The 22946-nt window shown below is 39.6% G+C and overlaps 1 protein-coding gene across 1 annotated transcript in view; it reads left to right on the top strand.

Moving 5' to 3' along the window:
* The window catches only part of CFAP74 (cilia and flagella associated protein 74), a 91010-nt gene that overhangs the window by 55659 nt on the left and 12405 nt on the right, over positions 1 to 22946 (top strand). Inside the window, exons 29-38 of the mRNA XM_075604840.1 lie at positions 1300 to 1434; positions 2492 to 2601; positions 5568 to 5623; positions 7087 to 7206; positions 8340 to 8495; positions 8948 to 9077; positions 13712 to 13866; positions 15425 to 15545; positions 16338 to 16465; positions 21671 to 21805. Of these exons, the coding sequence (XP_075460955.1) occupies positions 1300 to 1434; positions 2492 to 2601; positions 5568 to 5623; positions 7087 to 7206; positions 8340 to 8495; positions 8948 to 9077; positions 13712 to 13866; positions 15425 to 15545; positions 16338 to 16465; positions 21671 to 21805 (1246 nt within the window). The remainder of the gene's footprint in view (positions 1 to 1299; positions 1435 to 2491; positions 2602 to 5567; positions 5624 to 7086; positions 7207 to 8339; positions 8496 to 8947; positions 9078 to 13711; positions 13867 to 15424; positions 15546 to 16337; positions 16466 to 21670; positions 21806 to 22946) is intronic.

The following is a 22946-nucleotide window of genomic DNA, read 5'->3' as shown; positions in this document are numbered from 1 at the left end:
CATGATGACGTTGGGTTACGACCCAACACGTTTCGTCACTCAAAATGGCGACTTCATCAGGCCTAGTCTTGCTGTGCAGCAGCGCTCTAAATAGCCCATAGTTGCTAAGCAACACTGATGGGGAGAAACAACCTTCAGGATATTAAACCCTCTAGTGTGACGAAAAGAAAGAGCTGAATCATATACAGTATAACTGTTAATAGCCTACATTGGAACAATCTAACAGGAAAAAGAAATGTCGGGGAAAGAGAAAATTTAAATTCTCACCCTCAGGGAAGGCGTCCACAGATTCAAGCCAACACATTGCCTGGGTGCTCCGAGTAGAACATTTGAATACAGTGTATTAACAGAAGACCTGGGCACATACATCTTCTCAAATAGTGGTTTGTTTTCTTATGAGGATCAATGTTTCAGTCCTCTCAGTGAGCTTTTATCATTATATATATATAGTTTCAAAAACTGTTATAGTTATTTTGTCAATTATTAAAAATCCCCCCGTTGCATCATTAACGATGAGGCAATGAGAGAGTTTAATGTCACTTTGACATGCAGTACTTTTATAATTGGCTGCTGAGTTCAGTGCCCAGTGAATTTCCCGGAATTGGGGGGTTCTCCAAGTGAAAGAAAGTGGTCATCCTGAGTGTGATTTTATATATATATATATATATATATATAATACTTACCAAGGTTCAGCCGGCTTCGGGACGCGTGGATTTGACGCTGCGGGTCATGTGACGTCACGGTTGCTTTGGTAACGTGGCGTCAAATTATGCTGCGGGTCACGTGACGTCACACGGCCCCGCGGTGTCATTTGACGCTGCGCGAGGTAAGGGGGGGCGCAGGAACGGAGGGAGCAAGGCGGGGGGCACAGCAAAATAAGTTTGCGCGCCCCTGAGTTAAAGAATAAAAGACCAAAAGACCCTTATGGCTTCGGGTGTGGGGTTTAGAGCTAGAGAGGCTAAGGGAAGTCAGGGCAGGAGGCATAGAAAGAGGGAATTTGATGATCGTGGAACTAACAAGCGAAGATGGATAGTACCCACCTCCCCCCTCCCATTTTATTTTAGTCCCTATGTTTTAAAATCTGCTTAAAATCTCAAATCTGTTGTATACAACTTATAGAAAAACTGAATAAAACTATTTGTACAAAAATAAAAATAAAAATAAAAAAAAGATTAACAATTTGGTACGTAGAAAATCCAACACAACATCTGACTAGATGACTTGTATGTTCACTTATTACTTGCTCATCTTGATTACTTATATTTTCTATGCTCAGAATTTCTTTCTATTAAATTGTAGCTCTGATGAATATGCGGCTGCCCAGGTATCCATCTATCGAAGATTTAGGGGCAAGTTTGAAACATTTATTATACCATGCTTTATTGCCAGCTGCGACATCGGTAACCGGAAAGACCACGAGGATCTAAACTTCAGGTACATAAAAGTAAAAATGATGGAGGCTTTGGCCAATGGTTACGTCTAATTGGCTTCATGAAAGTATGAGATGCACTACATAAGAAGCCTCCTCTCCTTTAGAATGACTTGACTCTTTCGCTGCCTCCGTGCTTCCTGCTTACTTCCCCTTTTCCAGTCTCCACTTCCAGGATGGGAGGATGTATAGCACCACAAACCACCCTTATTGTCTCTGTGTTTCCCAACCTTTATTTAAAGTATTCAATTGTTGAGGGTACCCCATATATTTAAAATGAGCAACGTTACTGACATGCTGTATTGAAATTGATATTGAATCCCTAAATACTTCTATATGTTATACCGACAACTGCATTTACAATTATACTGTTGTCATAATCAGTGTTCAAACGTGAAACTATAAATTGCATATTTCTTCTATTATTTTAGAGTAATGCAAAATATTTAATCAACATGACTCTAAAATGACACCATAATTTGTTTTCTTAAGGGGAACCCTTCAGTTTTTTCTGAGACACCCTTGGGTGACATGACACTCCAATTGAGAAATACTGTACTATCAAATACTTTCATATAGCTTTGAAATGTTCTATTACTTGTATTTACTTTTGGATTTACTTGAACCATCTAAGGCAGGGGTGCGCAAACTTCTTGAGCTGCGCCCCCCTGCCCAGCAACCGTAGCGTTCGCACCCTCCCCCCCCCCCCTCTCCAAGGACTCTGCGTCAAAGGGAGCTACAGAGGCCTCACACCTCCCCCGGCATTTAATTTAAATGCCGTGGGGAAGAGCACGGGGCCTCTGTAACCACTGCGCCCCCCTGGAAATTCTTGGGGGACACGCCCCCCAGTTTGTGCACCAATGATCTAAGGCACGTATTCATTAAAGGGCACTAAGCTTTCACACATCTTAACTCCCATTCAGTTGTATATTACTTTGCAACTGCTCAAAAACATGTAAATAACATTAGACTACTTAAAGGACTGCACAGTAATCCACCTCATATAGTCCTCTTCCCTCCCCCTTTCAGCTATTAACCATGCTTTTGTTTGTGTCTCAACAGCCCTTACAACACACTGTACCTTGAGCTGCACTGCCCAGCTGTAGCACCTCCTATTATTGTCACCTCTGAGAATGGAAGGCAACTTATCGGCTTTGGAGACGTCGCCATAGGTAGCCAATCATATGACTTACGCTGATAGACGTTAAAAAGCATTCCCTAATAGAGTTTTTTTTCTCATTTTTACTCTTACCTGAAACGAGGGATCGGGGGGGTCTTGTATTGCATATCGGTGGTCCCCCAATGTCCAGGAACCCCAATAGTGAGTGGTGAGCCTGCCCACTATAGGGGTCCAGCCAGCAATCCTTGGTGAGCAATATAGCCACCGGGGCCAGTACTCAATCCGTCAGCCAATAGAGAAGCAGTGACATCATCAGAGTGGACATTGCAGCTTTTCATTGGTGTCCCCAGCTGTCATATTTATAGTTCACGGCCATATTTCTATTTTTGTTGTTGGAGACAGCACAAAAAAATATATAAATGTCTCCTGGAACCGAGAGGACGGGTCCCTGTAATTTGGGGGATCACGATACACTCTGCAGGATCCCTCCGGTTCAGGTACGATTAAAACAAAAACACCTCCTATACAGAACAGCTTCTAGCAGAATTTCTACACACGTCATTTTAAAACATTATTATAAAACTACCACAGTGGTCCTCCATGAGTGAGATTTTAATGAGCCAAACTTTGTTTTTAAGCTATAGCTCGTCCCATGCCTACATGTCTCTCCATTTTGATATTTAGGTGCCAGAAGTTGTGTTATGGCATAGGATCCATTATTATATGGGCCATAATCACGACCTGTGGGAGTAAATGGTATAACTAGAATAAAATAGAAGAGTGAAGGAACAGGGAATAGAGGGAAACACATATAATTGCCCATTTGCTTCCATACATGCAAGTAAACTTAGTCGTAAGGTATTATTTGCCCCATCTCTCTCCCTTTTCTACAAGCTGGTTATGGAATGTATATTAAATAAATAGATCCAACTTATAAATGTATATAAGGAAATGTTTCTTCCATAGTTCAAGGTAGGTTTAATGAATGATTTAACAGAACATTCAACACATGCTGCTATTTTTACGGTTCTAGTTAAAGCCTCACATGTCATTTTGGTCGCATTAGTAGCCATTATTATAAAACTCACACGTATTTTAAACCACACCATTTGTTTTACATTTATATTTCTTTAAAATAATAAACTACTGGAAGATTTGGCAGTGAAGTGCGTGATTAGGATGAAAAAAAGAAAGTCAAAACAATTCCTAAAAAAAAACCCCACTTTTTTAATCATTGACATGTAGTGTTTCACAAAGCTGGATTAGGACATTTCACTTGTTTATAATCATGTTGCGCTGCTGAACTAGCTATTTCTTATTTTTACTGCACTATGTTGTATTTTATCAGATGGTAAATGCAGACATTGCTATTATTAGAGATGTGGGAAGATTGTGGGGAACATGTATGATGGACGTTTAGGAAGAAAGAGGAGTTGGATATGGGCAAATAATAGGGGGGATAGTATGGAGCTTTGTTTGGAGAGATGAGTGGAAAATGGGGAGAGAGATTGTATAGAGATTAAACTGGGGTAAAAAAACAAAATGTGGGTGGGGGGGGGGGGCAGAAGTTACATAGGGACTGGCTAATGAACAATTGTGAAGGGGTAGATGAAAAACAAGATGAGAGACAGCACTGTCAAAAACTCAAGGTCCACACCTTACGAGGAATGAACAAGCTTCAATTCAATTGCAAAATCTTCATTACATTTGATAGAGCAGCAACAACAACGACAATGTTTCAGGCCAACATGGCCTCTCCTCAGGTCACTGAATGATTGTTTTGTGACTTTTCTTTGCAGACAAGCACCTAGATACTTTTTTTTCTAAATGTTGTATAACTGTTTACCCACTAACAGCATCTTAACTTTTTTATGAATCATGAAGGGGTAGATGAAACCCTTCATATACACATCCATACTCAAGTACCATGATCTATGTGCGCATGGGAACAGGAAAACCAAGACGAGAAAGAATTCAACTATGTATAGTTTACATTTATTTACTCATTTTTGGCCTAGGTGGTACAGCTGTAATCTGTCGCCTACACGCGGGACAGTAAGTCATGCTACATCTGTATATCTGTACCAGTGGCGTAGCAAGACATGGGCGGACCCCTGGGCAAAAAACATTTCAGGGCCCCATTAATACTGCTGTAATTTTTTTTTCTCCCTCCTCCATCCTCTCCCTGATTCTCTCTCTAATCATCAGCTTCCCTTAGCTAGCTCTCCTCATCATCATCAGCAGCTCCCCCTCACCAGATCTCCCCCTCATCATTATCATTATCAGCTCCCCCTCACCAGATCTCCCCCTCATCATTATCATTATCCTCTCCCCCTCACCAGCTCTCCCCCATATCATCATCAGCTTCCCCTCACCAGCTCTCCCCCCTCATCCTCACCAGCTCTCCCCCCGCATCATCAGCTCCCCCTCACCAGCTCTCCCCTCTCATCCTCATCAGCTGCCTCTCACCAGCTATCCCCCCTCATCATCATAATCATCAGCTCCCCCTCACCAGCTCTCTCTCTCCCTGTTCCCCTCAGCTCTCTCTTCCCATGCCTACCTTTGAAGGGAGGAGATGATCAGAGGAGCAGCCGGCAGAGGAGCTGTGGCAGCAGACACTGGAAGTTATAAAGTCTTCTGGGTCAGACTGCTATAGGGTGCTCCTCCCCTCCCTTGCTGATTCCTCTACTGGCTTCTGTTTGATGGAGCCCACCGCCGCATAACTAATCCCCCACCTGTCTCTACAACGGGGGGGTGGGAGAGAGCGGGCCCCCCAAGAGTGCGGGCCCCCGGGCTATAGCTATGCCCCTGATTTGTACATATGTGAAACACTGCATTTTTACAGTCCAGAGGTCTTCTTCAGTGTAAAAGGGTAATTGGTACTGCTGTTTTGTTTTCTACTCATAAGATAAAGCTGTTTGAATATTATTCAGTTATTTTCTTAAGGAATTCTTTTCAAACTTCTATAGCAAGTATCTAAGACATTGATTTAACTACATATTTTTGTTTTTATTGCAGGTCAGAGAGTACTAAAAAGAGTAACGTTACAAAACATTTCTCAAGACCCTTTGAAAGTATCCTTAATATGAATAGATTTCCTTTAATAGAATAAGAATAATGACTCTCAAACATTTCAGTCTTATCCATAAATAGTAGCGATTGCTAATTTTTTTTTATATTAAATGACATTCTCACCCTTTCAATGCCAATGGAGCCCACGACATGTTGCTTTCACATTTGTTTGGGCCTCTTCAACAATGTTCTGAATATCATTAAGCAGAAGGAATAACAAAGTTTGCTGATTTATCCGTTTGTTACTTTTTTATCCAGTGTGATGTGCAACTTAGTTACCTAATTATTTCCTGCTCTAAACCTTTAAAGCAGCAGTCTGTGCTGATTGCCATGTCCCTTAGCATTTTTAGTTACTCTAGGAGAACTCTTCCTGCCCTTTCCAACACTTGTTTTTTTTTTTTTTTGGTGTTGTAAATGTAATGCTCTGTTCAGTAGATATAAGTGTTTGAAATATTAAGTGTCTGGAAGGTTATAATTCTAACATTATATGGGTTAAACTCATATAGTCTTCTGGGGAGGGGTACTGCTTTAATATTATTTTCTGTTCTTGTTGCCAAATTAGCCTCAAAAAGATGACACCCATACTTTACACTGTCACCATACTACAAAAACATAAATGTGTTCACTTCCACAAACACACATACATACATACATACATACATACATAAGTTTTGATGGTAACTGAGGTATGTATAAAATGTTAACATAGACAAGATCAGGACCCAGTTGCACTTACTGTACCTCATGTAAAAAATATCTGCAGTCAAAATCAGTTCTGTGTTGAATCTTGCACATGATCTGTGAGTTTACAAGCTTTTGTTACATGTGAAATCCATACTGTATAGCTGAAATCGCCAATATGGTTTGTAAAGGGGATTTTCTGAAAGTGCTCTGCACATTGTTTAGTTAACAAATTTGCACAATTCACCTGTCTTTTAGTGAAGGATTTGCTCTGGTAAAATAGAATACACATAATTATGTTGGGGCACAGCACTGACTGATCTGTAAGTCTCTGCTGCGACCGGTAACTGTGTGCCCCTATCCTGCTTTGCTAGCGTGACTGCAAAGCAGGATAGGATGCGCTGTGACCAGCCCTGACGGTGACTGACAGGTCAGTAAACGCTGCGCTGCTTAGTTTACCATGCGGGTGGGGGGTGGGAGGGATGCAATAGAGAGCAGAGAGGGGGAGGGAGAGAGGGGGAGTGCCCTCCCCTGCTCTCTATTTTGATTGTGTGGACGGGAGGGAACAGGAGTGTGTGTCTCAGACTCTGTGTGAGTGTGTGACATTGTGGTTGTCCTTATGAGTGTGTCCGTGAGTGTATGTGTTTGAGTGTGTGGACATCTCGCCCCCTCCTTCCGTTAAACAAAGCTCTGACTACTAACATTCTGCCTGGCTCCCAAGTTTTTTTAAAATATTTTTTTGTCCACCCCTGGAAAACATACTCCTTGACCAGTAATTTTCTAGCTTGGTTTTTCCATTTTAAATCCCAATGGTTCGTTCCTGCTGCTGAATCCTGTTGATGTTGTGGAACCTGGGACCAACTGCTTCCTCCTTATTGCTTTTTCACCTGATGAGAATAAAACAGTGAGTCCACAAACTGCAAATCTACTGTACAGTATAATAAAAGGCACTTTGAAAATCCAAACATAAATCAGGGTACTTTAATGTTTCCTATTTTACCTGAGCTTGCTAAGATTGCGTATGTCCTATTTTACCTTTGCCATCAGGAAAGAATATAAAAAGAGAGAAGAAAAGTCACGTCGTCCTTAGAACGTAACGAAGGACACAAACTTAGAGATTTATGAGAGTTAATTTGAATATTAACAACCTCCGGGACCAGACCTAATTAATAAATGGCATTATAGATTCATTGTTTTGTGAAGGTGATACCAGTAGTTTGCAAATTCAAAGAAATAATGCTATCACTTACTTGTCAACACAAAATGGCATCAATGAATTTAAGAATGAATAAATAATAACATTTATTTTTGGTCTTATGACCCATAATTGGCAAATGACGCACTGTTTTTCCCAGTCTTCTTCTGGATGAATATAGAAATATAGGATGAGTATCTCACCAATTCAAACTTATTGGACATATACCTTATCTTTTGTCAACATAATCTCCTCTGTTAAAAGACGCTGGGACACTGCTTATAAAATCTGAAATAAAATTATACAGATATACCACTCTGGCAAGTTACCATACTATTTCCAAGCCTTTATTAGACATGCCAGCCTGGCATTGGATTCAAGCATGAAAACGTGATATATAGCTAGATATGAGGTTTTAGCTTTTAAAATAATGTTACTTTAATATCTAGTTGTAAACTGAGCACAAAGTTTAAATAATTTCAACTATTTAGCTATTACAGTGTCTAAAGTAATATAAAATGCATAATAGGTTTCCTATATTTGCTTACAATTCACTATAAAAATAAGTCCTGGTCACACATAGCAATGTAATAGAGTATTAAAAAAACTTTTTTTTAATATATTTGTAATCAATAATAGGACTTTTATCGGTGTAATGCTCCAATCATGGACTCGACTTAAAAAAAAAAGGAATGTACCAAGAATTTACCATTGTGTACATAGAACTTTAATGACATATTTTTCAAACGAAAATATCACAAACTTTTTTAGTTGTTATTAAAACGAACTTTTGTAAACTTTGGTCTATAAATGTATTACAATGTAGTTCCCCTTTTTCTTAGTTCTTTGAAAATCTGGAAGTTTGCAGTACACATGCGACCTTGACGCTTGGTATTAAAGGGCGAGGTCTCACCCCCTCTGTCTCATGCTCGCTGGAAGGAAGAATCCTTGACATGGGATATGTTTTGGCGAAAGACAGCCCAACAACATCATTTAAGGTAAAACTGGAACTCGTTAAAAGGTCCTTTTGTTGCAGGAGGGGCCCAGCTTGAACTAACGGAGGCCAAGAAAGAGGTCTTAGGCTGAGTCCCCGCTGGCACTGAGTGCGCTTGGCACGCTTACCTTAGTCAATGTGGATCGTCACATCCACGCTCACACTGTGCGCGCGCTCATGTGTGGGCACACGCTCACCCACACTTGGCGCTTGGGTAAACAATTTTTTTTTACTTTCGAGTGCGCTCAATTTGCCCGCAATGCCCCCCCCCCCCCCACCCCCCGCACAAGCTTCTGAAATAGCGAGGACACCCGCGCTCATGCTTGGAGAGTTGGTGACATCACCGCTCTCAAGCATGAGCGCGGTCAGCGTCAGCGGGGCCGCAGCCTAAGTTGTTTTTGTGTTTTGTGTTCCTTATTGTTATTGAAATTGAACTGACTTAGTACTTTCTTACAGCTGCAGAACACGTCTACAGTTCCAGTGAGTTATTCTATGAACCTGGGAAGTCTTTCTGTGACCAGATACAGTGAACTACAGAAACTTCCCTGTTTTATCTCCTCCCAAATAAAGTCTTCAAATTTAGTTGGTAAATATCCTTGAAATCCTTCTTGTAATGCATAATTCAGTTGTCTAGTTTGACATATTTTAGTTTTTTTCTGATTTTACTTATAATGCTGTCTATATTTGCAAAACTGTGTAAAATAGCATAATGAATCACAGAAAAAAAATGGACAGAAAGGGGATTATGAAGAAATCGTTATGATGATTCTGTTGATTAATCTTATGGTAGATGGGGTTTTTAAAATTCTTGGTCGCATTTGTTAACATTATCTGAACAAGAGAAGGGGGTTTCTTGAGATGACCTATGTTACTTGAAATACTGAGAACCCCCTGTTTAATTTGTTTGTAAATTAAGCAAATCCAAGACGGCCAATAAGTCACTTAATAGAAAGCCACAATGTCCTCTCCAGGAGATTATAAATTACATTTCTCAGTTACTGTCATGAGGGGTCCCCTGCGTGGCAAGTGTAGTTTAGCTCATGGAGATCCATATGTTTAGCAAATGTTTAACAAGAAAATTGAGCAGCACATAAAAATAGAGCAGGGCAGTATTATTGAGCAGTATTATTCATTATTTATGTGATATTAGGACCAGTTTATATAATTTACAATGATCTGGTATGGCTTAGAAAGCATACAAACATTTTCACTCCAAGCAATATTACACGGTAGAATACAAGAGAACTAAATGTTGTGATTGGGTTTAAAAGAGAAGTATTACAAAGTCTGTACTGTGTATTACAAAGTGTGTATAATGAATCTGTACTATCATGTAATGTAAGACATGTTCCATTAAATGCTGGCCCCTAAAATAGTGCCACTCTCAAAGTTCAAGAAAATTACATCATTGTATGCCGAAAAATGTTTAATGCAATACCTATGCCCCAAGCTTCATACATTAAAAACAATATGAAGTAAACATGCAAAAAGTCACAAAAAGTAGCAAATACAGTGCTCAAATTGAAAGAGCCCTGTTATATAAATGCAGAAAATTAAGGTGCATATAGTTGTTGTAGAGGTCAAACCCATTAAGTGGATATTGGGCAAAAACTCACTAAATGCACTTCCGATTTGCATTTCTTGGTATTTCAATTGAAAAATGAATTTCTTGATATTTCAATTGAAAAGTGAATTAAGTGCCTACTTAGTTCAGAGTTACCAAAACATAAAACTCATTCAGTATAATTTTAAAATAATGTTAAAAAGAACATTTATTCGCCTTTTCCTCAGTACTGTAAGAATGTAGTTAATGACTTTTACCTCTACAACAATGATATATACCCGGATGCAGAGGCTTAATGTTTCGGGCAATAGAATGCCCTTTGTCACAAAAAAGGGGTTACTTTTTGTATGTTTACGTCATATATTTTTCACTTAATGTATGAAGCTTGGGCCATGCACATAACCCATAGGTATGGCATTATACATTTTTCTAATTACAATGTTGTCATTTTCTAGAAGTTCTATTCTTAGGTTATATATTTAATTGGCACAGAGAGGGTGCCTCTGGATTACATGTTACTATCTAAATAATTTTTTCCATGTGAAGCCCCTCGGGGTCAGATACTTTGGATTTTTTGGGCACATTTTGTAGTCCATGAAAATGTTTAGTTTTCTTAGCTTGATTTATCTAGTAATCCTTAGGCCTTCACTCACAACCAGGGCCGCGCTTCCAAAGCTTGATTCTTCCACTATAAGAAATGGTCCCAGTTTCATTCCGCAACAGTAAACTTCCAACATGGATCTGATCCAAGGATGGATGGCAATAACCAATTACTTAATCATAAGAGTCAATACAAAAGGTGCATCTTAGCAATCGATCAGTGGGAGAAGACCAATACATACTTTGTATCCTCAGCACTACCTTGTATACTCTAAACAAAATTAACTAATATGGAAAAGCAATCATATTAATTCAAAATTATAAACAAATTGTAAACAATGTAAATTAAATTACACATGATTCTCAAACCAAATGTTAACTTTTTTTTTCTATCCACAAAACTAAACAAAGGATGTTTTATAGTTTTGGGATTTTTTTCAATGTATATATACATACAGTATGTGTGTGTGTATATATATAATTTTATAATACATTTAACTCAGTAAATCTAATAATTTGTAGTCAGAGGAAATTACATAGCTACATTGTAGATGTGGTTGAAAAAGACATACTGTATGTTCAACCTATGCTAAATTTAGACGACAGATACTTTATCCTATATCCATAATTACATTATATTGATCAAGAGGAAGGCAAAAAAAAACCCCCAGTGACATATCATCCAATGATTTCATAAAGAAAGATCTAAAGCGCAAGGGAAAGAAAAACAAAAATAGAACATAGTGGGATCTGTGGAGATAAAGTATCCCCCATTTTATCTCCCCCACTTTATGTCCACAGATCATACTACAGGTATGTTCTTTTTTTTTGTATATATCTCTCTTTGCCTTGGGTTTTTCTGTGTAACTTTGTTATATATCTCTCGGTGTGAGAGACGCTGCCTTGGCTGGATGAAAATCTAGTTAAATCTATGTAATGCTGTCTCATAAAGGGAAAAATACATTTCTTCCTGACTACAAATAATGACAATCAGATTTCTCACGGGTTCAACATCCTTCCCATGTTTACTTATTTGGTATATTCCTGTATACCTTTCCTTTCTAAAAATATATCCAATTTTTTTTAACAAATCTATTGTATCTGCCATCACAGTCTCCATGGGTAATGAATTCCACATTTCAACTGCCCTTACTGTAAAGCAAGGGTGCGCAAAGTTTCCTACATGAGCCCCTCTGTCTCCTCTCCCCTCCGGCCCGCGCCCCACCTCCCTGCACGGCTCCGGCGTCAAATGACATAGCAGGGTCATGTGACGTCATGACATCACGTAATTTGATCCGGGGCGTCATTTGATACCGTGTTGCCATTTAGACGTGTTGCTGGATGGGAATGTAAGTAAAACGTTACATAGGCCTCACGCGATCCCCGGTATTTATTTGAAATGCTTTCGGGGAAGCACGGGACCTCTGTAACAGGCGCGCCCCCCCTGAAAAACCTTCGCCCCCCACTTTGCTCACCCCTGCTGTACAGAACCCTTTCCTTTGTTGCTGGTGAAACCTCCTTCCATCCAACCTTAAGGTAGGACCCTGTGTATCGTTACTACTGCCCTTGGGATGAATAGTACTTTTGAAAGCTCCTTGTATTGTCCCCAAATATATTTGTATATAGTCATCATATCCCCTCTTAGTTACCTCTTTTCTAATGTAAACAAATCTAATTTAGCTAGCCTCTCATGATTAAATGAGATTTTCTATCCCCTTTATTAATTTAGTGGCTCTTCTCTGCACTTTTTTTTAGTTCCATAATGTATTTTTATCGAGTGGTGCCCAAAACTGTACTCCATATTCAAGGTGTGGTCTTACTAATGCTTTATACAAGGGCATAATTGTGCTTACTTCCCTTTCATCTATACTGTTTAATGCCAGATAAGATCTTATTTGCCTTTGCAGCTACTGCATGACATTGGGCACTATTGCTAAGCCTGTGGTCTACAAACACATGTAGAAGGATTACTTCTCCATCAAGGATTCACCTAATTTTGCCCCATTTAATTTGTAAATCATCTGTTTATTCTTGTTTCTCAAATGCATAAACTTATATTTATCTGTATTAAACCTCATCAGCTATTTACCTGCCCAAGTTTCCAGTCTCTCCAAGTCCTTCTGGAGAGAAATTACATCCTGCTGTGATTCTACTACCGTACACAATTTAATGTCATCAGCAAAGATGGAGACTTTGCTTTCTATGCTAACCTCAAGGTCATCAATAAACAAATTAAAAAGTGGGGGTCGCAGTAACGATCCTTGAGTAACGATCCACTCATAATTTTGGCTCAAAGAAGTTCTATTTATGACAACTCTCTGTTGTCTATCCTTCAACCAGTTTTCAATCCAGGTGTAAATATTTTTACCAAGTCCAATTTCCTGTATTTTGTGCCTAACCTCTTGTATGGCACCGTATCAAAAGCTTTTGCAAAATCTAAGTGTACCACAAGGGATTTCGTATCATTATCAGTTAGTAATTTAATTAAATAAATAAAAACATGTATATACCCTTTGGATTTCTATATTATTGTATATGATATTTATGGACACCTGTGATCCTGAGACTTCTTTCTAAGGTTTTCATTTTTAATTATTATTAATTATCAGCATTTTATTTTTTTTGATTAGTGTATATAATGTAGCAGTGAGGAGGAGGAGGAGATTTGACCTCTGAGGAAGTTGCATCATGAAATGCGTAGCAGCATTTCCTGGGCCGCTCCCGACATTCAATTACTAATGTGCACCTTTGTATTGACATGTTTAAAAAAAATGTATTGACCTCTTTCTTGGATTGTGGCCATGTTGGAAGTTTTCTGTAACCGTTTTTGAATGTAGGATAGGATGTTTAACGGTATGATATTTTTGTACAACCTTCATTAACGCTAAGCTGACAAAAATGCCTTTAGTGATAGGGATGACCTGAATTCCATGACACCAGTGAAAGAATTACTGTATATGAAATAACAACCCTGCAAAATGTTGTTTCTCTTGGTGTATGTACAGTAAGTGGGTTCCTAATGGTCTCTACCCTCCAGTAATCCATTCCCTTTTCAGGTACTCAGAATTACAACGGCCGTAGTGTTTTCAGTGTCTCTCCTGTAGAGGGCATTATCGAACCTGAAAAGAGTCTTAATTTCACTGTCACTTTCAGTCCTGACCATGAGAGTATATATTACTCTGACACCCTCAAGGTGGAGCTCTTCGGTAAGGTAAGAAAGCATTGAAATTAAAAATATTATGAACTTGGTTCCTTATGGAAGTTTGATTATAAATAGATCTGGGTCATTTATTTCCATCCTTATTAAGAAGGTTTAATAACATTTGTATTGTCACAGTTTTATCATTAGCATATCAAAATTGATTCTTTGCCGTTTGTATTGTAGCACCATAGAAATGATATACAGCATGGGTGTGCAAAGTGGGGGGCGCAAGATTTTGCAGGGGGGGCGCGGTGGTCGCAGAGGCCCAGCGCTATTCCCCAAGGTATTTAAATTAAATGTCGGGGGATTGTGTGAGGCTTCTGCAATGTCTCCTACCTTGTCTTCGGCAACGCGTCGCCACGGCAACCTCATGTGACCCCGCTACGTCATTTGACGCCGAGGACAAAGAAGGAGGGGGGTGCGAGCCGGTAAGGAGAGCAGGTATGGGTGCACATGGGGGAAAGTTTGCGCACCCCTGATATACAGTATGGATAATTGGTGTCAATATGTCTCTGACCTGCTTTCAAAACAGAGAATAACTATGTTGGTAATAAATTCTTACTTCTTACTGAGATTTTAGAAGGCAGTATATGGGTTGAACTTAAAATGCAAATGAAGTGATAATCTTTTATAATTGTTTCATCGTAATCCCTCCATTATTTACCAACACAAAACAAGATCAACATCAGGCAAGAAAACGAGCTATGATAACTATTAGATTAAGAAGCACACAAATGAATACAAATAGTAAACAAGAAAAAATCTTTAAGTATTCAACAAGGTGGGAGATGTTATGACTCATTCAGAGAACATGCAGCCTTCTACATCTGAACATACTGTATATGAGTCACGTTATAGTAACTAATTGGATGAACTAATAGGGGTGATTCTTTTAATATGATGGAAACTTAAGATAAACTAAACTACCAAATCCTCCCGTACTGAACATAATTAGCCATTGCTGATAAAGCAGCCACTGGATACTTCTTCATAGTTACCAGCGAGACTCCACATTATTATGATATACATACACACATAGATATACATATAGCTAAAACTTGCATCGATTTACTTTCTCCCTTATAAAATGTCTCTCACCCTAGTGCAGCATAATGGTAAGTTTAAAGTTATCTTTTGTTTATTTATTTGTAAACTATTTTAATCAGGATAGATACATTATCCAAATAACTTATTGCTGTGCATTAACTGCCATTGATTGCCTTCAATGGCAGGTCAAGCAGGATCCCAGTGTGATATAACCCTAATCTGAGATTTGGGGATCTCCCCCATTGTGAGCTCTAACTCTCAATTCCAAGTATATCCTGTGTTTTCCTATCAAGTCTTCCTTGTAGCAGCTTTCACGTTGGCCAATATAGAAAGGACTTTGTAGTCTTAAACAAATGCTCACCTTCTTATACGATAATGATTGTGTTTGTCTCATAATAAATGTCACACACTACACAAAAGAAAAATGTCCTAGTCAAAGCAGGTTAATATCATCTGTTGTTAATATAAAGAGAAATAAATATAAAGGCAATATGAAACAACCTTTCAAATATGCTTGCAGCATATAGCTCATGATATCCAGCTGAAGGGTGCATCCAGAAATCATATGATGTACATAGAAGGAGGTGATCCATTAGATGTTCCTGTTGAATCCCTGAGCATAATGCCAACATATGAAGAAGGTAAGTATGCTGCAGATGTTCCTGATCAAACAAATGGGTGTATTCTCTAAAGTCTACACTTCGGTGAATACGCAATATTACCCAATGCTTCCGTGTTGTGCTTTAAGTTAGTTCTAGTTAAGTTTGTTCTTGTTTTTGAATCACACAGCATCAATGCGAGAATTTGACACTAAATTGTGTCTCCATAGTAGTTCAGGTACATTTTTCATAATGTTTCAGTCAGTTTAGGTTTTAAAAGATGAGCCCTAAAAACATTTTTCATTGTCAGTCTAAAACATGTGGGTTTATAAACCACGTTGTTGGTTATTGTATCAAGGCAAATTTGGAAGTAAAATGTATGCAAATTGCGTCATTTTGTATCTTACATCTCTTTTATCAATGTATTGAGGTGTTTGCTTCATGTTTTTCTCCATTTGCTTCACCTTGGGAGTAACAATAGGAGGAGTTAGGGAGGAGCTACACGTCGCACAGATTATGAGATGTAGCAAACTGCTTCACTTTTGTATCTTGTATTTGCGTCAAAAAGATCTGCCAGTTCTAATGTGACGCAAACTTTTCTGGCCAACAATTTGCGTCAAGTATAAAAAAAACGCTTTCTTATATTTGAAGCAAACAAAGAATGGAGCAATACGTCAGAACAATCTTCTATGTGCACTTTCCTTAATACATATCTCCCATAGTCTAAACCCTGGTATGTCACTCCTATTTGCAAATATTAAATGCTTTCTAGTACTGAACAAGTTGATGAATTCAGAATACATCAGATCATTTTAAAACAATGTGCTATTTTAGATCCAGATGAACCAGTGAAATCGCTTCTCCTTACCCTCCAATGTGTCCAGAGTGAAACCTCTCTTAAACCAGTTGTGAGAGAACTGCATATTGGCTGCATACGCACAACACTACTACCCACAAAAAAGGTAAACACATGCTATGATTGGAGATAGAGGTCTTAGCTAGTCTAGTGTTACCAAGCAGGATAAGCTGCTAGAAGTACGCATCACTAAAGTGATGTTTTACTAATCTGAGACATATACTGTACAAAAAAAGTGTGTGTGTGTGTCGAGCACATGCATTTTAAGTGAAACTTCTTTGTCTTTTGTCACTGTTTTGTCACAGAAATTGTATGTGTAAATGTGATGTTTTTAATTAAAACTCAAAACACAATTTCAGTGCCAAAACGCAAAGATGTTTGACTTAGAACGCGTGTTTTAGGTATTTGCACTTCTATATTTATAGTAACTGAATTCCTTGTGTGTGTGTCAGTCAGTGTGTGTGTCTCTCTCTGTGTGGTGCGTGTGTGTGTTATTCTCCGTGTCCTGCTGCTGGTGCTTTCTGCAAATCCCCCACAGCGGGACAACACACTGGCCATTCCAGACAAGACACCCTCCCCAACTCTGCTGCCAAGCAAGCCCGTCCTTTCAGCGTACAGAGGTTGGTAAAGTGAGAACTCCGGTGGTAACAGTACTTCAGATCTCAAAGAGGTCTCAGATAGGGGACAAACCCACATTTACAAGCTGATGATAAAGCAGCTGCAGGTCATTAACCAGAGCCTAAAAACATTGCATGGCGGCAAAGAGGGTTCAAGAGAAAACACTCGGCTAGTATGTAGCAACTCAGGAAGTGCCTAATGAAACTTAGAACACTACGTACACATGTACGCAATTGTGAAGGGAAAATATATAAAGAGGGCAAAAAGGCAAAAAAAATGCCATGTTTAAAAGGGAGTGGTGGGGGCGCGCGCGTGACGTCAACGCGGATGCACGCAAGCTGAGGAAGCTCTGTGCACTCCGCTAATATATGCAGCATAAACCCCTGATCGGTGCATAAATCCCCCCCGCGGGACGACAGTACCTGCAGTCAGGGAAAGAGGCGGGGAAGCCCCCGAAGAAAGACCCGAAGCCGGGGGGACCCCAGATCTCTCCAGTTTCAGCCACGGGCAGTCAGCGGCTGGGGAACATAAAAAAAACAAAGATGGTGCCGCACTGAGTGCTCGGAAGCACGCATCGGCGGACACATACACACACACACAAACAAAGGAGAGAGACAGGCTGTGAGACCAGAGGGGGACAATCTTCAGAGAAGAGCAACTTTAAGAAATTCTGCAGAGAAAAGCACAGCAGAAAAAGAGGCTGAGGTGAGAGCTGCTATTGAAGGTGAGAGTTATAAGGCTGAGGGAGATACAGTGATCACAAAGCAGGAACTGCAGAATAAGGTTAAAGAAATGCAAGCAGGTTTTCAGGCAGCCCTGGATAAAGCTGTAAAGGAATTTAAATCAGAAGTCTCTTTATTGGCCAAAAGAACGACGAGCTGGAAAATAAAATGGATGTATCTTTACAAAACCAGGCAAATACTGACAACGAGGTCCTACGTCTCAACGATGAGATAAGAGCTAAGAGGGACGGTATGGATGACTTGGAGAAAAGGGAGCGAAGACAGAACCTACGAATTCACCATATCCCTGAGTCGGTGTCCACGGAAGCCCTCCAGCCATACCTTAAGAGACTGTTCTTGTCAATTGACTTCCAGCTACAAGATGGCGATCTTCATATGGATAGAGCTCACAGAGTCCTGGCCCCGAGATTTGATGACCCCAAAAGAAGCAGAGACGTGGTTCTCAGACTCCATCAATATGCAACCAAAGAAAGGATTATAAAAGGCTGCAGAAACAGAGGCTCAATTGATTTCGAAAATGACTCTATCCAGATCTTCCAGGATCTTTCTTGGATGACAATAGATAGGCGAAGAGGGTTACGACCAGTGACTGCGGTTCTCCATGAAAAAGGGATCTGCTACCGGTGGGCCTTCCCATTCTGTCTTAATGTTAATCATGAAGGTAGACAGATTTTGCTCCGTTATCCTGAGGAATCTCCATCCTTCCGATCGGCGTTAAATCTCACCCCTAGGGAGAGACCGTGTCAGCAGCGAAGAGCCCGAGATGAGAACAGAGACGATGATCGGTCGACCGAGGGGGCAGTAGCGTGGAGATGAAATAATTAAGATCGACAAAGCTCTTGCGGGAGTCCCGCCAAGTCCCCCTGATATTCACCAGAACCATGGAAGATTCAATAGGAGTCCACGACCGTTCCCCTAAACGCGATCCGGCCAACCACAGCGATTTTGAGAAGTCTATATCAGACTTACAGATATGTTTGTTTCCCCTATGTTTTCTCCATCTGTTTTCCCCATTTATTCCTTATAACCTACTCTATGGACTGTTTTATCTGTGAATCTACTGCCTGGATGCCAGTCTGCAGACTGGTTAAGAAGCTGGTGCACAGGCGGATTGAAGGTCCTGGTGATGGGTGAGGGGGTCTTGGCCCAAAGACTAGAAAGGGACTATTTATGTTTATGGGCACAAAGGGCATTAAGCATTACGAAGGACAAGAGTAAACTTCTGCTCGAAATCTAATGCCTATAGACACTGAGTACTCTAACACGAAAGGTCTGATTTGTTTACTGGTCTCACGGTTGTTACGAATTTGTGTGTTTATTAAGGGGTATCTTTCCTTTTCCCCTTCCCTTTTTTGTCATTATATATATTGTTTGAAGATAAACAATTTCATACCTAGCTGATCTATGCTATGGAGTTCTTTCTTATCTCCCTCTATTGGGGTCGCTTTCTCTGAGCATTGTGGATTACATAAAAACAAAAAAAGGTCCAAGCGCATCAATATGTGCATAAAAGTGATTGCAAATAACTATAAAGAAGTGAATAAACTACACAGTGAAAAAATAAGATTAACAAATCAATTAGGGTGTGTAATAAACCCGTGTGTACGAGTGATGAAATATAAACATCGCAAACTACAAAGTGTAGTATGAAGAGAAAACTTCCCTTACTAATGTAGGGTCTGCTACTGTCTTGAGAAAACTGGGGTCAGGATAACACCAGCTAGACAGGGATACAAAAGGGAAGAAAGCGCAAAACTGCTTTTGTACACCTTACATCTTGTGAGTATGCTGTCTATAGAGCCAAGATTGGAGCTGATATTGGTCCTAACTTTACACTACTCCTACACTTGTGTTTTGTTGTCTTTGTCTCCCTATATGCTCTCCCTGGACTTTGTGAATCTACCTCAGGCACCAAAAACATAGATTGCAAGCTCTACGGGGCAGGGACCTGTGTCTGCAAAATGTCTCTGTAAAGCGCTACGTAAAACTAGCAGCGCTATACAAGAACATGATATATATATATATACTGTATATATATATATATATATATATACATATACATATACCACGACTATTAAGGTTATGGTGGGTAAAAAAAGTGACTAAAACCCTCCACAGTAAAGCATAAAGCAACTGTAAATATTCCTGTGTATTCATTTGCATGTCTTAGACAGGTCTGCAACCCTGTCTTTTACCATTATCACCCAGCAAACAGCACTTCCACTGCAGGAAGGGATTCTGGGAAATGAGCACACATGCAAATGAGCACACAGTGCCACTTTTTATCTCATGCTCACATTACATGAGCAACCCTTAGTCAATGCATGCTGCTTTAAACACAGCTTTTAAGCAAGGACTTGGGAGATGCAAAGTCAGTTAACCCACTCACAGACATGTTTCAACCTTGATGGGTATCATCAGTGTGAGGTTGGCTTGCTGACATTTGCTCAAATGAGATAAGAGTAGGTAATCACCACGACTATTAAGGTTATGGTGGGTAAAAAAAGTGACTAAAACCTTCCACAGTAAAGCATAAAGCAACTGTAAATATTCCTGTATATTCATTTGCATGTCTTAGACAGGTCTGCAACCCTGTCTTTTACCATTATCACCCAGCAAACAGCACTTCCACTGCAGCAAGGGATTCTGGGAAATGACATGCAAATGAGCATACAGTGCCACTTTTTATCTCATGCTCACATTACATGAGCAACCCTTAGCCAATGCATGCTGCTTTAAACACAGCTTTTAAGCAAGGACTTGGGAGATGCAAAGTCAGTTAACCCACTCATTATATATATATATATAACGACAAGAAAGAAAGCGCCCGATCCTAGTGTAATATGAAAATACACATTTAATAACGATTGTTTAACCCAACAAATAAAAACTCACAAACATATGTGAATAAAAAGCATGTAATGAGTATACTCATTCGCCAGCTGCCGGAACACACTGCTCTGCTCACACGCCCAATCGATCTTCACTGCAGTCCCAATCAGTCTGAGCCCCCGTCCAGCAGGGCTCTCAGAAGGTAACACGCACTCTCCCAACGTGAACCGGATGTAGACCGCTCTCCACAGTGCCCCGGATGGGGGGAAATTAGGTAACGTGACCCCGCAGGGGAGAACCAGCAAGTGTGTCAGTTCGTCAAAGCACGGCAATGTAAGTATTGTCCCAGCAGCAGCCACAGAATGTCCGAGTTTACCAAAACCTGTCAGTAGCTCACACCAACATCCCTACGCGTTTCTTCACTCTAACGGTGATTTCATCAGGGGATATGTGACGGAAGTACGTCCTAGCTATACATTAACATGATATATATATATATATATATAAACCATACGATACCGTTTGAAGCACGAGATCAGGAGACAGAACTCTGGTAAGTTTGATCACAAGTTTTTGTATTGAAAAAGACACAAACTTTTTCAATACAAAAACTTGTGATCAAACTTACCAGAGTGCTGTCTTCTGATCTCGTGCTTCAAATGGTATCGTATGGTTTATTATTGCTTTATGGGACAAGCACCCAATTTTTTCTACTTGCAAGTTGAGTGCCGGCTGCTTCTGTGGATTCTATATATATATATATATATATATTTCATAAATGAGTTCTTAAAATCACCCAATATATTTGATTTTTAAAAATCTTATTGTTGTATGTTATGTTATTTGTTGTCTGTTATTGGTGATCCATTATGACAACTCTCAAGATATCAGTGTATTAGATTGACCCTTATGGTGCCTGACATTTTCTTTGTATAAATCTGCCTTTTTTACACTTAGTTTTTGGAAGACTAAGTTGGCCAAATTGGGCCTATTTACTGTCAATTTCTATGTTTATACTGTACTTGTTTTTTATCAGAGACAGAAAGTCTCAAACGTGTTAACGCTATAGCAGTGTTGCAAAAAGATATTTCAGGTAGTCATCTTTCTTTTTTTCACAGAATACAGATTTCTCCTGGGACAATATACAGCTCTTGCAACAGAAAGGATTCACAATTGAGCCAGTGAAAGCAATGGTTGAACCAGGACAAAGAAAATCCATATGTGTTTCTTGGGTTCCACCTGCTGGATATGATGTATGTAGCATCTTTCACAGTAATAATACAGACATCTTTTATAGAATTGCAAATGTAGGTGACGGAAATAGCAACGTCTGCCCTACATTGCTTACAATTGTTTTGTTTCCTGAGGCACAGTGACATAAAGTCCAAGTTCACACAAACCTTACATTGGATCTAACAGGAATTTCCCATTCAAGTAGCAGTCTATTCACTACTTCACTGCAAGGTGGACAATAAAAGTAATGCTCTTCAGTGAATTAACAGATGAAACTAAAAGGCTTCTGTGTAACTTATTGGTTCATATTTACTAAGTGTATACAAACAATCTAGGCCAGACAGCACCAAATCGTTAATCATTTTGCTTAAAGTGACTGAGGAGCAGTAGGGACCCCTAATCCCTCATCAAGAATATATCATTTTGATTGTCCTCAGCACTGAAGGGAATAAGGCTCGTACTGGAGTCAATAGTAGTTAACTTTCAATGAAAATATTTTAATGTCATATACATAATACTTATCAGATACAGACGGTGGATAGTGATGGAGGTTTCTAAAAAAGCTTCAATACAAATACAGCTCAACCCCGTTATAGCACGATCCGCTTATAACACGGTCTAAACGTGGCTCCCGATTTAAAAACACCTCCTTTCGCCACGCGAGGACTTACAGACATCTGCATTTCTCTCCTCTCTGCGGCTCTTGTATCTCTCCTCTCCCCTGCCGTAGACTTCTCGAACGCAGAGGAGGGCCACATGACACACACATCCCCCTACAGGGAGGAGAGAAATGCAAATGCTGGTAAATCCTCACGCTGCAAAATTTACGCAATCCCGTAAATCCCGTAAATCTCATTCCGTGGACCCCAAGGATCGCATTATAACAGGGTTCAGCTGTAGTTACACATCCATTTCTAAAAGCACAAGTCAAAAAGATACTTCAACAAAATGAAAGATCACTAGATAGGATGGAGAATGTGCACAAAACAAAAAAGGAATCAACTAGCTCAGGGGTGGCCAACCCGTGGCATTTGGAAAGGAACAATACGAAATCCTTCAAATGAAAAAAACATGACAGAGGAAACTTAGGAATATTAACATACATTTTGAAAATGAACACAATTTTAATAACTTCTTTAACAATTAAACATAAAATAAATC

The sequence above is a fragment of the Ascaphus truei genome, chromosome 6 (assembly GCF_040206685.1).
Source record: "Ascaphus truei isolate aAscTru1 chromosome 6, aAscTru1.hap1, whole genome shotgun sequence".
NCBI classification, from domain to species: domain Eukaryota; kingdom Metazoa; phylum Chordata; class Amphibia; order Anura; family Ascaphidae; genus Ascaphus; species Ascaphus truei.
Note: the sequence above shows the minus strand (reverse complement) of the source record. Positions and strands in the feature narration are given on the sequence as shown.